The sequence below is a fragment of the Cibotium barometz genome, chromosome 49, assembly GCF_041138505.1.
Source record: "Cibotium barometz isolate CiBa-2024 chromosome 49, ASM4113850v1, whole genome shotgun sequence".
NCBI lineage: Eukaryota > Viridiplantae > Streptophyta > Polypodiopsida > Cyatheales > Cibotiaceae > Cibotium > Cibotium barometz.
Genome location: NC_141094.1, coordinates 24,077,895 through 24,094,085, shown reverse-complemented (window position 1 = coordinate 24,094,085; position 16,191 = coordinate 24,077,895). Strand labels below are relative to the sequence as shown.

Below are 16,191 nucleotides of genomic sequence, written 5' to 3'. Positions count from 1 at the left end.
CTTCATGGCATATCCTGGATTATCCACAACTTTCAACCCTGGTAGTAGCCTCACCATTGACTTGGATGCGATCACCATAAGGAAGGGGAGTCTGTTAACCACTCCAGACTAGTACTAGATGCCGGACCATTCTTAAGTTTGGCCAACCTAGAGGAACTTCTAGCACCTTGAACTGCCTAAGATTCCTCCACCAATTGAGCTTGATATTCCTTGACTAGCTCGAGTAGAGCCTTCAACCTACCTTTCTCCTTAATTGGATTTGGATATTCATATAAGTCATTTTTGACAATAAGCAATACACAATCATTCCCTTACAATGGTTTACTTGTGAGCTCTCCTCTTCTCTCTTCTTGCTTGCTTGTATGCCATTGAATCTTGCTTGGTTGATGGATGCATGCTAGATACTTTTGATTGTAGGTTGCCTTCTTGCATTAGCTTCCTTTTCATTCCCCGTCTTTTGTGACAGAGAACCACCGTGAAAGAACACCTCTATTCCAATGTGACAACAGAGTGAAAACGTTATGGATGAGCCAGCGAATCAATTGCAATTTGTGTTTCTAAGGAAAGACCCAACAACACATGCTTCAGCAAGGCTAAGGTAGGCTCTTGACTTGAACAACACACTGTAAGGATACATTGCCTTTCATTAAAAAAAAGCATGTGCACGGGTTATTTTGGGCATCTTTGGCCATAAGTGGCTTTAATACCAAAAAAGGGGAAAAGAAAGTTGAGCGTTGGGCTCGACTCAATGGTAGGGATTTGATTGATATATTGAAGCTCACCAAGTACAATGCTTTTATACGCATAGGCCTTATCTTTTAAATCACACTCACAAATATACACATGACACATGTTACACTTATTTTATCCACATATAATGGGGTGTTCACACCTGAGTAGGTGTTCACACACATCCACATGAATAAGGACACACACATGCACACGAGGCTCTGAATACCCAACCACCACCAAGGGGTGGTATCCTGCACAAGTCAATGTCATGCCCGTCTCACACTCGTTTGCAACTCTCTTGTATGATGTAAGGTGTCATGTCTTCCCCCAGGCACTTATTAGGCTAGATATGTCATCCTAACTTTATCAAATGTCAAAGTTCTAGTGTGTGAACCCATCTAATTTGGTACTAACAACACCACATGGGCATGGATTAAGGTCTTTATAGACCATTAGGCAGCCCATTGACCGCCGCCCACATTGGAGGCCACGGTTGGGTTGGGTACCCATAGCCAAGGGCCAAGCCCACATTGGAAGGCGCCCATGGAAAGAGAACAATCATACATTTTTCTAGTGCACGACTAGCTCCATGAGCTGGTTGGCCAGCCCTACAGGGGTCGGCCGGCCACCTGGCTAGAAAGCAGTCCTCAGCCCTAAATGCAAGCATACAGAAAAAGAAAATCATTGAATGGCAGACTTCATTGACTTATAAGGACACCATGTGCATACCAAGCATAATAGACCTCTTCAAGACTCTCTTCAAGGTGGTTTCGATATCAACATCCAGAAACCTGATCACAAGCCATGCCCCAACTGAACTTTATAGCATTGCACGTACAAAGCGGAACCACATAGCCCAAGACATTATAACATATGTTGGCAGATTTTGAAATGGACCAGGAACAAGGAGTGTTACCAACGCTCGTCAAACATGTCATAGAGGTCTTTCCATTTATCATCTGCAAGAAGCAGGTAATTTCCTTCAACCACGATCACTTTGTGCCTAATCATTGCAATGATAATAAGTTTAGGTCAACAGTGTACTTTTATTCAAACCCATAGCTTGAGTCATAAGTCCCAAAATAAAATCTCATATAATCAAATTTAGGTCACATTAAACAAAGTAAGAAAACAAATCACTTGGTGAATGGTTCCCCTTCAGCAAGCTCCCCAGTCCCAACAAGTAGTTTTTGCTCAAGAACAATTTAAGTCTGTCACACTTCGAGTGTGCTTGCCCTTTGGGAAATCACATGCCATGTTTATCCGTCCAGCAGGGCCTGGGAAGGATGCAACGCAAGAATTGCCCGGGTATTTGAAGCCTTTTCTTGTAGAGAGGAATGAGCAGAATCGGGGATGCGCCTGAAATTGAGACTAACAAATCCTCTCAACAGACCAGTGCGGATGGCACTGAGGTAGCTTCTTCCGAAGTTCTCAGGGCTTTTGGTCTTTGGAAACGGAATCCAATCAAGCTGGACCAGATGACAAGTCCTCGAGACCGATCGAAGGGCAGCGTGATGAGAGAATGATTAGGCTGCAAAATCCAAATGACTTTGGGAATGGGCAGCCTGCTGTGGAAGAGCAAGAACCAATTGAAGAGTCCTCGGCGCTAAGCGATGTTCAGAGCTGGAATTTGGCTGTCGAACATGAAAGACGGCGTGCAGAGGATCCTGGAGAGTGGGCCAAATCCCTCATGGAACAGACAGTGAAACCTCCCGTGGATCTCATAGTATACTAAGCAGCAACATATGTAATGCTCCTCTGTTTCAGCCTCTGTGTGGCATAATCGGTAGATCCTCTCCTCCTTGGGTCTCCATATGAGCTTCCTGGCTCTAAAGACACGCTCAGCTCTTTTCGTCTTCATTGGCAGTGGGATGAAACCCGTATTTGGCCAATCACAATCTGCATAGTATGGGACAGGTGAACACTTAGGTAGCACAGCTACTGGATGAATCCATCCTCAGTGAGCCTGAGGAAGTGATCTCTGTAGCAGTGCATATTAAGTGGGAGCTCCGAAGGTGTGATCCATGTGCGGTGCGTGTAGAGACTGAGACCATCTTACCGGATAATTCGGTCAACCAAGATCTCCTAAACACAGTCCAACACAAGATTAGACCAAACAGAAGGGGTGCAGGCATGCTCACCACCTAACCATAGGATTTGTACTTCGATCCACCTCCAAGCTAGGGGCTAAGAGTCCACTCCATAGATACATGCCAATTAGCACTAGATTCCCATACCACCAACGCCTATCCACAAGGGCCCTCGGCAAGACTATATGTCCACGGCAGGAGTAGAAACTTTGGTCTAGGCACAGACCCATCAGCAGTGCGCCGCACAACTAATTCACTAATAATAACCCAAGGCATCACTTATATTGTGATAACTACCACTATAAATAGCTAGCTTGCTATCGATAGCCATAGTAGCCTAGTTTTATTAATTCTGAACCTTAGCCCACTGTATTTGCCTGCTATCTCTTAATTCCACGGCCCCCTAACCTTGCTAGATTAGGCTTGCTAATTTGAGAATTAGCTCTAGGTACATACATAGTCACAAGAAACGTTTCGAGGTTTTTTTCATTTCGAGGTTTTTGGGGTTTTGTTTCGAAAGGTTTCGTCCCTTCACTAAGAAACCGCGAGGTTTCGAAAAATCAATAATTTCACAAAGTATAAATACTTAAGGAACTTATAGTAGCCATCTAAAAACATAGTGTAATTATGAAAAAATGGTCTCTTCTCACTCATCTCGGGGAACCATCCTTATTTTGGTGAGGCATTATGGGAATTTTGCTTGATTAGATGCCACAAGTGGTTCAATCAAGGACTCTTACGAAATTGAAGAAGATAAGGTAGAAATTGGGAAAGATTTAAGACGTTGAAGAAAGAAAAAGGGAAAAGGAGAGAGGAGAGAGGAGAAGAAGAGAAAAAGAGAAGAAGAGGAGAGTAGAGGAGAAAGGACGAAGAAGAGAGAAGAAGAGAATGCAGGAGGAGTAGACGTGAAAGAAGTAACAGAAGATAGAAAAGGGAAGGAGGGAGGCAAGAGAAGAAGAGGGAAGGAAGGTGATAAGGAGGATATGGAAGAAAAATAAAAATAAAAAAATCCCAAAAAAATCAAGAGGGGAAAAAAACAAAACCTGAAATTTGGGCAAAACTGTTGTATTGGAGAGGTTTCGAGGTTTTTAAAAACCGTTTCGAAGTTTCGAGGTTTCGAAAGCTAGAAACAGATTTTTTTGTTACTATGGGTACATACTTCCCCTCCTAAGATGTTTCGAAAGCTAGAAACAGGTTTTTTTGTTACTATGGGTACATAACATACTTTCCCTCCTAAGACGTTTCCACTCTTGGAAACAAAACCTGTCTAAGAAAAAAAACCAAGGAACCTATGCTATATACTAGCAACTGTCTCCCCAGTCAAGTCCTCCTCTGCCTTATCTTTCCACTTCATTTTATACTCATGGGTCAACTTATTCCTAAGTTGCCTTTCTTTGAAATCAATCACAGCTTCTAGTTCATGTGGAACATAAGACAAGTCCTCAACCTCAACACGTTCCTGAAGAGTCACAATGCTATCCTCACCTCCCATCTCTTTCAATCTGTTGACATGAAAGAATGGATGAATTTTCACATTCTGATGCAATTCTAGTCTATAGGCTACTACCTCTCTGATCTTTTGAAGGATCCGAAAAGGTCCAAAGTACCTAGGGGATAATTTTCCAACCTTCCCCGTCAGTAGTGTCTCTAAAATCTTGGGTATTCACAAATACATAAGCATTCCCTCGGATAACTCCCTCGGCAAATGCTACCTATCAGCATAAAACCGTGCTCTATCTTGAGAACTCCTGATAAAATCTCTAGCTTTGGCTAGCATCTCCTGCATATCTACCAAGAAATCCCTAGCCGCATCACTCTAAATACCCTTAAGTCCCATAGCTACCGGAGATCTAGGTTGTATTTGTACATCAGCATAAACGGACTATAACTAGTGGCCGCATGAGCTTACACTATTATGAGCAAACTCAACCATCAAGATGTACCTCTCCTAGTACGATGGTCTCTTGGAGAGGTATGCACAAAGCATATCCTCCAAAACCTGATTCACCCTCTCCATCACCCATCCGACTGAAGATGATAAGACGAACTCAAACTCAACTTGGTCTCTAATTTCTTGCAGATTAGCTGCCATAAGTGTCTAGTAAACTTCAAGTCCCTATCACTTACTATTTCACAAGTAAACCATATAACTTGAAAAGTTTCTCAACAAACTGTTGTGCCAATTCAAGAGCTGTTACTATTTTCCTTGTGGGTGAAAATCTTGCCATCTTTGTCAATCTGTCTACCACCACCCAAATGGCATCATGTCCCCTGTGAAATGCATGGTAAACCGGTGATAAAGTCCATGGAAGAACTCTCCCATTCACTATAAGGGATCTCAAGAGGATGTAGCAGTCCTCCAAGGCGCTCAACCTTGTTCACCTGACATTGACAACACTTTACTACATAGTTCTAGACTTCTGCCCTTGACTTGGGCCAGTAAAACATATGTTTTATGAGATCATAGGTTCGTGTACACCCAGATGACCTACTGGGAGTGTCGTACCAGTCATAAAGGAACAACAACCCGTTCTGAATAAGGTACTGACCTCCAGCCACCTCAACAAGTGGAATGATCCCTGAGCTCCCTGTCCATGAGAAGATGCAAAGAATCCGCTGCCAAACCTGCCGAGCCTTCACGCAATCCCAAAAGCAATGTCGTTGAGACTCATGGGGGTGGCCGCACCTCGGGCACGCTGCTGACCGACCTCCGATGACCTCCGATTGCCAGCCAAGTACCGACTGCCAGACTCCAGTGTGCCATCAGCCAAAGAAAGAGAGTGATCTTCCTCAGCCGATAGCTGTCCCAAAACCTCTTCCAGAAATTTGAAAGAAAGCGCTGTGATAAGCCCTGAGACTGCCAGTTTGCTGCCGCTGCCGGTGTGCCATCTACCTCACACATCTGGATCCTGCGGCCAAGCCGTGTTGTATATGCAAAGAAAGGGGCATCCGGAGTCTCCTCTCAATCTGCGGGATTATGCCAAGTCCACTCTCCTAGGTCCCTCATCAGCAACCGCGTGAGAGGTCGGCTCTCCCAAATCCATAGCCGCCAAAGTCTCTCCCTGGCCACCTTGGCCGGTGTTGGATCTATGTGTCATACCCGTGCCCTGAAAACCAATCACCTGCACCCTTTGCAAGGTGCAGCCTCTGAAATCCTCCGAGACGTGCTCTGATCTCTCTAGTATGCTATGGGATCCAATAGAAAAAGTGAGTAGACCATTGTCCTCATCTGCTCCATGGATTGCCACGTGGATATCGTGTTTGGTAAACACGCATAGCCACAACGGGGGGTTGGGTCTGGAATAGGAGTCAGCTCCTAAGGAATAACTGGGTCGATGTCGATGTTGAGCCTGTCTCCACCCCGAATCCCTATCTCATGCCTCTCTCCTACTCCGCCTGAGGTAACTACCTATGTGCAATCCAATCTCCGAGAGACCTGGCTGATCCCATGCTCAAGGCGCCCCAGGGTATATGCGGTCGGGCCCCTAGCATGTGGCCACTAGGTAAACGGATCAGGGGTTTCCAGACCAAAGGCTGTCGAAGCTGCTCCTCTGAGGCCACTGGAACAATCTGCTTGAGGGCTGGCCTGAGATGATCCTAAGCACGAAGTAGACTGGCTATGAATCAGTCCTCAAAGGCAGGACTAAAACCAAGGGTTCGCATCTCTGTGAAGATCCATCTAGTACTCTCTACAGCCACAGGGCCTCCAAGGCTAGGAGTGCGGGCTGAAATCTGGGCCAAGAGGAAATCCTTCCAAGGCTCACCGCCGTGTAGGAGTCCTCTGACAATCAACTTGCCCAACAGGGCACGGCTCTGTATAGCGAGATCGATGAGGCCAAGCCCCCTCTGCTACATGGCTGAATGATCACTCTCCTCAACTGGTCACCAAGTCAAGGAGGGGGCTGAGCCTACCCAAAAACCACGCAAATTGTGCCAGTTGATTTGTGCTCCTGATGCACGGCAGAAAATCTCTATCGCCTCCGTGAATCTCTAGAGATTCCCAACATCTCCAGCAAGGTAGGCTGATGTGTCATTTGCAAACTTTGAGTCCAGCAACGCGGAGGGGAAGGCACAATCCCTGAAGTCCGGTCTCCTGGGCAGAGAGAAAACTACTCATGGCCTCGGTGACATATGAAGAGGTACAGCACCAAAGGACAGCCTTGTCGATCCGAGCGGAAAAGGGGGAATCTGTCGCCTCGGGCTCCCTAAATGAGAACCTGGCTATGTGATGCTAAATAAAGTCCTGAGACTCCACGAATCCACTCCATGGGGAATCCCATCCGGCTCATTGTGCCCTCCAGAAAGCTCCAGTCCACTCTGTCATAAGCTTTCTCAAAGTCTAGGAGTAGCACAATCAGGTCCTACTGCCGCATCCTGGCTGAAGCTGTCGCCTCCCAAGAGAAGGCTGAAGTCGCCTGCTCCGCTGATGGCCTTGGCCAAAATCTTATAAGCCATCCCTAGAAGGGTGATGGGTCTCCACTACCGGATCTCAAATCTATCACCACCCTCCATGGGAATCAAATGTATCAAGCCCTTTGTAAGCCTCTCTGGCATGGCACCTGTGAGCATAATCTCATTGAAGGCAGTGCAAAGGCCACCTTTCAGGAGGTCCCAATGGCGAAGAAAGAAAGAAACATGGAGCCCATCCCCACCCCCCCCACCCCCCCCGGCGGACATTTTCCCCTGGGTAATGTCGTCACCGTCTCCACCAGCTCCTCTGAAGTGAAAGGGGTCAATAAGAAAGACCAAGGGGAGGGAGGAACCACCTCTCTGGTGTGCCTCCAGACTCTCTCGCGCGCATTCATCACCTGGGGGGATAATGGGGCACCAGTGAGAAGAGATCGTAAGAAATCCATGGCAATGGCTCTCATGTGTGGGGAATCAGAGACAATAGTTGCATCCTGGCCACGCAGCCTACAAATACCGTCTCTCCTCCTGTGGGGGCCAGCTCTCTCTCAAAGAAGTCTCCAGTAGCTCTACCACCGGCCTAAGTCCAGAATGAAGCCCAGGCATGGTATCTATACTCGACCCTCCTCTCTTCAATGGACCGAATCTCCATGCGGGTGGCAACAATCTGACTCTCAATCCAAGGGCTATTTGGGGAACTCTCCTGAAGACACTATAAAGAGGCTAGGCCCCTCCTCAGACTCCTTTCCTGCTCCCGAAATCCCTCCAATCTACTCCAGGCTGCATCATGTAAGAAAACATTGAGCTCCTCAAGACCATCATCCAAAGTGCACGCTACAAAGCCTAAGAAAAAGTCCAGTCCTGCCCATATCTGCTCGATCCAGCTCTAGATCTCGGGGTCCTGAATGACGCTGTCTGGAATCCTGGAGCTCGCATGCCTATAATGCCTCCATGGGTCCTCTAGGGACAGAATAGCTAGGGCATGATCTGAAAATGTAGTGCCTGCCAAAATCCCAACCATGCCTCCACGGCAGCAAGCCCACTCGTCAACATAAAACCTGTCTAGTCAAGAGAGGTTGGGGACAGTGCTCCGCCTATCCGATCGAGAGAAGCTAAGACCCCCAAGGCTATGCCCAAACTCTAGGAGATGCCAAGGGTCATGTCCCCTAAGAATCAGTATCATCTCCTCCCACGCAGAGTACTCCGCTCCTGAGACTGTGGCAGTGCCACCTCCTAGTCTGTCCCCTGTTGAATATTGAAGTCACCGCCCATGCACCAAAAAGAAGCCTAGGGCAAGGCCTGTCGGACAATGCTCCAAAAGATAACTCTACCTGTTGCAGCATTCGGGGCATAAATGTTGAGGAAGCCAACGCTATCCTCACCAATCAGAATGGTAACCCACTGAGCACGTCCTGGAACTATGACTCATGATCCTATCACAGACGGCAAAAGCTGCTCACTGACAGAGACACACTCCTCCTTGCGTCCCTGAAGGGCCGAAAGGCTGGAGACCAAAAAGTATGACTCCTGCCAAGTAGAATCTTCCCGCAGCGGCGAGTGCGTCCCTCATTAAGGTGATGCTCTTGGAGGAAACGAATGTCGATAGGTCCCCCCACCATAGCTCGCTGAAGCTCTCCTATAAGGACACCTCGTCCCTGAAAGCACTGAGCCCCCCTAAACCCTGAATGTTCCATGAGACAATCCTCATATCAATCTCTGTGCGAGGCGGAACTATCGAAACCGCCCTCCACTCGAAGAGTCTTGGGTGCGGGCTTAGACGGGGAATAGTCACAAACTCTCCTGGTGCGAAGTCGCGTCAAGTGGGCGTGGATCCTGCCCTCCGTGTACTGCCACTCTACCCGAGCACGAGAGTATGCATACTCCGTGCTCCATCGATCACAATGAAGATATCTGTAAGAAGGGGGGAGAGGTACTGCGATAGAGGTATGCATGAACACAAAAAGCAGCACCTCTAGGCTGGAGGTCACCACCTCCACTCCTTGGTCTCTATGGCTGATCCACCAAGCTCCATCCTGGCTTCCATCACTCTCCTGATGGCACCACCAATCACCGGGAGCAGAGGAAGGTACTCCTTCCTAAGGCCTAGGAAGCAAACTGTCCCTAGGAAGCCCGAAACGCCAGCCAATGGGTCAGATGCAAGATCGAAGCCATGCTCCCACCGAGCAAAGAAGGCATGCGCCATATGCAATGCAAGGGGGCTCAGCTGCATGACTCGGTCCGACGTCGATGGCAAGTCGAACTCCACCTAGTAGTATCCATGCCCCAGAGGGTGAATATTGGTGATCTTTGTAGGTTCACCAATGAGGCCAGCTTCAAAAAGATCCTTGAGTTGTCCGCACGCAGGGCGGCTACCAACAATTTTGCAAACCAGGGTCGAGGCCTCAAGTGAGGCAACAGTCGTGGCAAGAACATGAAGATCCGCTTCGGAGAAGGAAACGCAAGCAACAACGGCTTCGGTCGGGGATGACGGAGCTGCTGCCATGGAGTCCTCCCGAGGGTGGAGACCAGAAAGAACCGAAGCTTGCCAAGAAATTCAAAACCCCCCAGAAACCGCGAAGCAACAACCTACACGGGAGGAAGGGAGGAGAGGAGCGAGGAAACAAGAAGAAGGGAAAAAAAAGAGGGGGGGGGGGACCGGGGAGAGACACACAAAATAATAATAATAATAATAATAACAATAATATTTTTTTTAAAAGGCGAAGAGAAAGAGGGGGGGGGGGGGGGGGGGGGGGGGGGGGGGGGGGGCAATCAAGATAAAGAAGGGGGGGTGGCGAGCAGCATAGAGGGGGGAGGCAATGAAAGAGAGGGAAAAGGAGAAGGGCGGGGAGGGGGTGGGGGTGGGGGTGGGGGGGCAGCCAAGATAAAGAAGGGGGGGTGGCGAGCAGCATAGAGGGGGGAGGCAATGAAAGAGAGGGAAGGGAGAAGGGCGGGGGGGGGGGGGGGGGGACATAGGAGGCACAGCACACAGAAGGGGGGGCAGGAAACTACAGAACGAGGGGGGGAAAGCGAAGGGAGCAGAGGAGGCAGCAGCTAATCAGCGAAGGGGGGGGCAGCAAGCTAGGGGCGGCGGCAACAGCCTTGCGCAAGGGGAGAGGCGGAAGAGATGGGCGCATGGCAAGCTGGGGGGAGAGGCGCAGGCGACTCTACGAGACGGGAAGAGGGGCTCAACGCTTGCTCACGACTGCATGTACGAAGATTAATCTTTGCAAAATACTTGGCTCCCTCGAGCCTATCAATCAGATCCTTTGCTCTAGAAAGGGGGTATCTATTCTTCACTGTAGCTTTGTTCAACTGTTTATAGTTGACACACATCCTCCAAGTTTCATCTGTTTTATGCTTCAAAAGCACTAGAGCTCCCCAAGGAGATTTACTTTGGCAAATCTAACCCATCCTAAGATATTCCAATAACTATCAGGCAATCTCATCCTCTTCCAGTTGGCTCATACTCACAGGTTGAGACCCTAGAATCAACTCAATCCTATCGTCAACCAACCGACTGGGTGGTAAACCATGAGGTAACTTTGCAAGGAAAACATCAGCGAACTCTGCTTTAATGTTTTCCAATACTCTTGTCTCCCAAACATCTAACTCGCTCGATTTAAAATCAGAAGTAACATCAGATGAAAGAGGATCAAGAACACATTGGAACACTTCATGATCAAAATACAAACTCTTGATAATATTATGAAGTTCTGCAGAGTTTACGAGAGTAGAGGGTGGGACTCCAAAATCACCCTTGAGACTAACAATAGCATCTTCCAGTAAAAAATACAATGTATGATCCTTCCAATACATCATGGTTATGAAACCATTCTTTACCTATAATAATGTCTACCTTATCTAGATTCATCAACAAAAAATCTAGTTTATCCAAATAACTCTGGATAGATATAGGTAACTTGGTCACACATCTGTTCCGGATCTATCCATGCCCCGCCGCCACACTCACACCGTAGATATGATCACTTGGTCGGGTCTCCACTCCCAATTTTTGCACCAATTTGGCATTGATAAAATTGTGAGTGCTACCAGGATTAAATAGGATGTGTACAATTTTCCTCAACCCTGATCCATACATGTGTATGAGAGCATTGGCCCGAAACTGTCATGCTAAAGTTAGCTAGAACTATGATCAAGAACTGTGGTATGAATGGAAGTAATCTTAGAATTACCTCTAATCTCGGTCAAGTGAGCTCCCTTAGGCTTCTGCTTTTTTTGCGCTTGAGGGAAACTCCCTCTCCAATGGCCTATCTAGTCACAAGTAAAGCACCGGCCCTCCCACTATCTTGGAGGCTCTACTCGGTCCTCTTAGTCTTCTTGGAATTGGGTTGACCCGAAGTTTGGTCTGATTCTGGGTTGTGGAAGCCTTCACAAACCTATGTTTGGATTCTGGTTCGAAGTTACCTGCGCTTTTCTGCTTTTGAGGAACATTCTTCTTACTCTTGCCGACAACTGTTTCTTCATAAATCTTTGCAAAACAGATAGCATTCTCAAGTGTTTTGCAAGTATTGTTCCTCACTTCCAAATTATGATTAGGGGACAAACCCTACATAAGAAATCCAAGCAAGGTGATAGCATCCATGTGTTGCTTTCGCGCCTACAACTCTCAAAACTTGTGCAAAGAGGTGTCAAAAGACATGGCCTTCATATCCAGCTCCATAAATCTGAATACTATAGCATACTCATCCTCCGCCTAGAGGAACTCATCCTGGAACATCTACTCGAAACTAACCCAAGAAGTAGGCTTGTTCCAAAGCTCTCTCCACCACGACAAGGCGCTGTACCATCTAAATCTTTCGAGTGTCCTATCTTTCGAGTGTCCTGGAGAGGATGGAACTCAAAAAGGTGTCAAAAGACATGGTCTTCATATCTAGCTCCGTAAACCTGGATACTACGGCATACTCATCCTCCGCCTGGAGGAACTCATCCTTGAACATCTGCTCAACACTAGCCCAAGCAGTAGGCTTGTTCCAAAGCTCTCTCCACCACGACAAGGCTTTCCCCTTTAGGAGGCCTGTACCATCTAAATCTTCCGAGCGTCTTGGAGAAGATGGAACTAAAAATGGACATTCCACGGATTTAACCATGCATTAACCACTTCCTAGGTTCTCCCTCGGTTGAATTTGAAAGGAGGACCATGTCAGCTGCATAAAGTAGTAGGAGAATCACTATGCCTGCAAGTGTGGGACCAGCCCTGCCCAATCTGTCAATGAAGCTTGAGATCTCATCGATGTAGAGACCAAAAAGAGTCAGTGATAGAGGGCAGCCCTATTTCACCCCAATAGTTGGGCAAATCTCTTGCGATGTACCTCCTGGGGCTCTCACTCGTCCAATGATGACAAACTCATAGAGGAGGGTGATGATGCTCCAAACCATGTCAGCTGGGACTCCTATCTCCTGTAGACGTTGTAGAAGGCGGGCTCGGGGTACAATATCAAAAGCTTTGTGGAAATCCACAGTGCAGCAGTAAATCCTCTGATTTCATGCTCGACCCTCCTCGATGATGGCATGGAGGGTGAAGATGTGGTCAAGGGTAGAGTATCTCTTCCGAAGGCCTGCCAGTTCTGAGGCTCTGCATCCCTGTCTCTCTGCAAATGAACTGAGCTCCGCCCCTAGCACCGATCCATAGAGTTTGGCTAATGTGTGGCCAATCATGATCATCCTATAATTATTAGGATCAAGTGGATCTCCGACTTTGAGGATGGGGCTGATGGTGGTAGCGGACCAAGAGCAGAGAAAGAGAGATGTTATTAACATCTATGAAAGGCTGAAGGGTCTATGAGACCAAAAAGATGTTACACATGATCCATGAGTAAACAGGATGTCAAGACAACATGAAAAAAGAAAAAACTACCTACTGAAATAAAGAAACAAGGCCAACATACTACATAGGCCCTGTGTGTACAATAGAGTAGGTAGAAAAAGAACCTCACATGTCTGGACTCGTGTGGTCCTCAGCTTATATCCAACCCTTTATAATTATCAAAAAGAATCCTCCAACTAATCCAAGGAGTGCATGGAACATATCATGTGCATCCCCAAGTTCCTAATTTGTCATGTGCATAACTTGCACCAAACTCCAAACTCCAAACCACCATCACATATCATCTAAGCCTAGAAATTTAACCTAAAGTCCATGTCCATATGACCTTGCACACTATTTCTTGCCTTAACCCAATGAAGAAGAATATCTCTAAAAAATGTCCAACTTTGTATACTATCCCACAAGGTAAAACTGACTCTACCAAAGTGAACCCAAGTTCAAAAGCACACAGACTCTCATGCTCCTGTTGAGAACAACTTGGCAAGGCAGATTACCTGCTTTGCTACCTAAATTCTGACAAATTCTTTCACAAGATATCTATGACACCAGTATACTTTTCCAGGGGATGGTTTGACAAGCTAAGAAACAACACTTTTTTGAGACGTGACCCAAGAAAGAAGACTTCACACCATTGACACAATGAAATGATACTGGCAGCTTTTAGATTGGTATAAAAAATTAGCATGATTTACCAGACCTCACACGAACAGAAAAAAAATCTGTAATTGAGTCAGCAAGAAGATGCATACGAGGGACTGACAATGATATCATTCTCCTTTGGATCTCCAACCCCGTGGTCAAAGGAAGGCGCATGCACCCATCCCTGAAATAAAAACATTATAATCCTTTAATAATCGCAATCTAAGCAGAAATATTTCCTAGGCTATATTCCTTATAAAGCCTGTGCAACTAGTGAAAAATGAGTCCACTTGCGCTTGTGTAGTAGTGTAGTACACAGAACCTAATAAATATTGATCACGAGAGGTTGCCAACCTTTTACCTGAGTACGCAAAGAAGTGAGGCATTTTACAAGGCCAGCAGGGTCGAATGTCCATGGTGCTGAAAAAGATGATATTAAGCTGTAAAAAGCTTTTTAAGTCTCTCTCTCTCACACACACACATAAGTGTTTGGATTCAAACCCATGCCCCCTTCTGGGCAGTGCAGTACAAAGATTTATCTCAGTTAAGCAGATCCCAGTCCTATTCTCTATATGCAACTAATGTTTTTTAGAACAAAGAAAAAGCACTCACCTCCTCTACGAGCATGGGCTTCAGCTGGATCCTGTTAATATACATGTCCCAAAAATCATAATAAATAAAACGATTATTTAACCACTAGTTTTTTCCTATTTTCTACTTACAAATCCATGTTGCCTTGCTTCTCTTATTATGTGAGTAGCGAGAAAAAGAGAGAGAGAGAGAGAGAGAGAGAGAGAGAGAGAGAGAGAGAGAGAATCCGAGAAAGGGCTGGAGAAAAGAATTACATAAAATCAAATAACTTAAAAGTGCAAAATGTTGGAAATCAATGCTCCACCCTCGTCATTGTAGCTGTGGAGGTACCATCCAGCTTTATCTTATAAGGCCCCCTTTACGAGAAGAAGCCACTTTTGTTATAAGCAACCTAGCACCCAGCCAGTCCTTGTTTGGACATTGGATGGTGGACAGCCAGATGGCTTGAGACGGTTTGGATAGATACATAGCCATACATGCATATTCCCATATCTAACCACACTAAGGGCTGAGGGAGATCTTCCGGGATAATTTATCATCAGGTTGTGGGGCCTCAATGGGCACCCAATAATCCCAGACAGATGTGAAAGCTAAACTGTAACCCGGCCTCTTATGTAGTAGTCTAATATTTACCCCAGCCGAATGATCTACTCGTTTGTGTCCAACTAAACCCGGCATAAGGTGGCTGACATAGGCTGGCACCGTATTGGGTCCCACATCACCCTTTGAAGGGGCCTCAGCATGAAGGTGTATTTGCTTGGATTGCTTAATATGTATGGGACTGATTTTTTGCTCAATTTGTATGGGACTGATCGTTGGCTGCAAATCAACACCAAACCACTGACGTTGGACTTCTGCAGAGTACCTGGAAGAGAGCTATCCGCCCTTCACGCTGTACTGCTGGACAGCACCTAGTTGCTTGCGGCGTTTTCCTTCCTCAGCAGGTCGCCTTCCTTCAGCCTCTCTTCTCCTTGCATTTCCTTGTATTGTGGGCTGCCCAAGGTATGTGCACAAGCAAGGGTTCTTGCAAACGTCTGAGATGGTGAACCAAGGCTGGAGCACAAAGTACGGGCCTGCTGAACCTGGCCAACTGTGGTTGACTTGCAAAAGAGGAAACAAAATCATATATATGATGCTTCACACGTGTGTCTCCTATGTCTCAGCGCCTCCAAAGGCCTTTTGCTCAGCCCATAACATCGCCAATGGGCTGTCCACAGTCCATGGCCCCCCCACCATGTATGTTGCTAGTTACCATGCTAATGAAGGGTTCACACACATACAGTGCAAGAAAGCAATCTAGGCAAGGGATAGAACTCATTGGTTGGAGTCCTCACAACTCGACTCAAGGGCTGGAGTCCAGACAGGTTGCTCCTCAATGCCTAAAGTAGCCATAGGTTCATGAAGGAAGCCATGAAAGCTTGGTCAAGAAGCTAATAGCTCCAAGAAAGGTAAAGTGTATATTTTGTCAAAAGGTAATGAAAAGCACAATATCCTAGGGTTGGTGCCTTTTAAAGTCCCAAGGGCCATGTGCCCCATGTACAAATGACCCTAAGCCCCCATGTTCCTAGGCCCATCCCCCCGTGTGTATGTGCACCTAAAATCACTTTCTTACAAACCATCCCCTCCTCCAATGATTTTGTGCTCCAAATCGAAGGGCGGTCGTACACAAACAACATATACAAAATGCTATATACAAAAGCCAAATAAAGAAAAAACCTCCCGAATCAAATGGAAAGCCAAGTAGTCGCCTAGCCATAACCATAGATCTTGTGCCAACTGGATTACAAGGGTAAGTCATATCACCCCAAACCACAAATGTGCGGCCACCTGGATCAAACACAAAGTGTCACCGCCCAACCATCGGAACGTAATCACCAAGGATGCCAG

General features: G+C 46.7%; 1 protein-coding gene across 2 annotated transcripts in view; it reads right to left on the bottom strand.

Moving 5' to 3' along the window:
• The window catches only part of LOC147610411 (P-loop containing nucleoside triphosphate hydrolases superfamily protein), a 35,706-nt gene that overhangs the window by 6,136 nt on the left and 13,379 nt on the right, over positions 1-16,191 (bottom strand). Inside the window, exons 7-11 of one of the 2 annotated variants that reach the window (XM_086786271.1) lie at positions 14,326-14,356; positions 14,075-14,133; positions 13,824-13,897; positions 1,649-1,735; positions 1,462-1,523 (exon numbers count right to left, since the gene is read on the bottom strand). In XM_086786271.1, coding sequence (XP_086642397.1) covers positions 1,462-1,523; positions 1,649-1,735; positions 13,824-13,897; positions 14,075-14,133; positions 14,326-14,356 — 313 coding nt within the window. The remainder of the gene's footprint in view (positions 1-1,461; positions 1,524-1,648; positions 1,736-13,823; positions 13,898-14,074; positions 14,134-14,325; positions 14,357-16,191) is intronic. The other variant, XM_086786272.1, reaches the window with a different exon arrangement.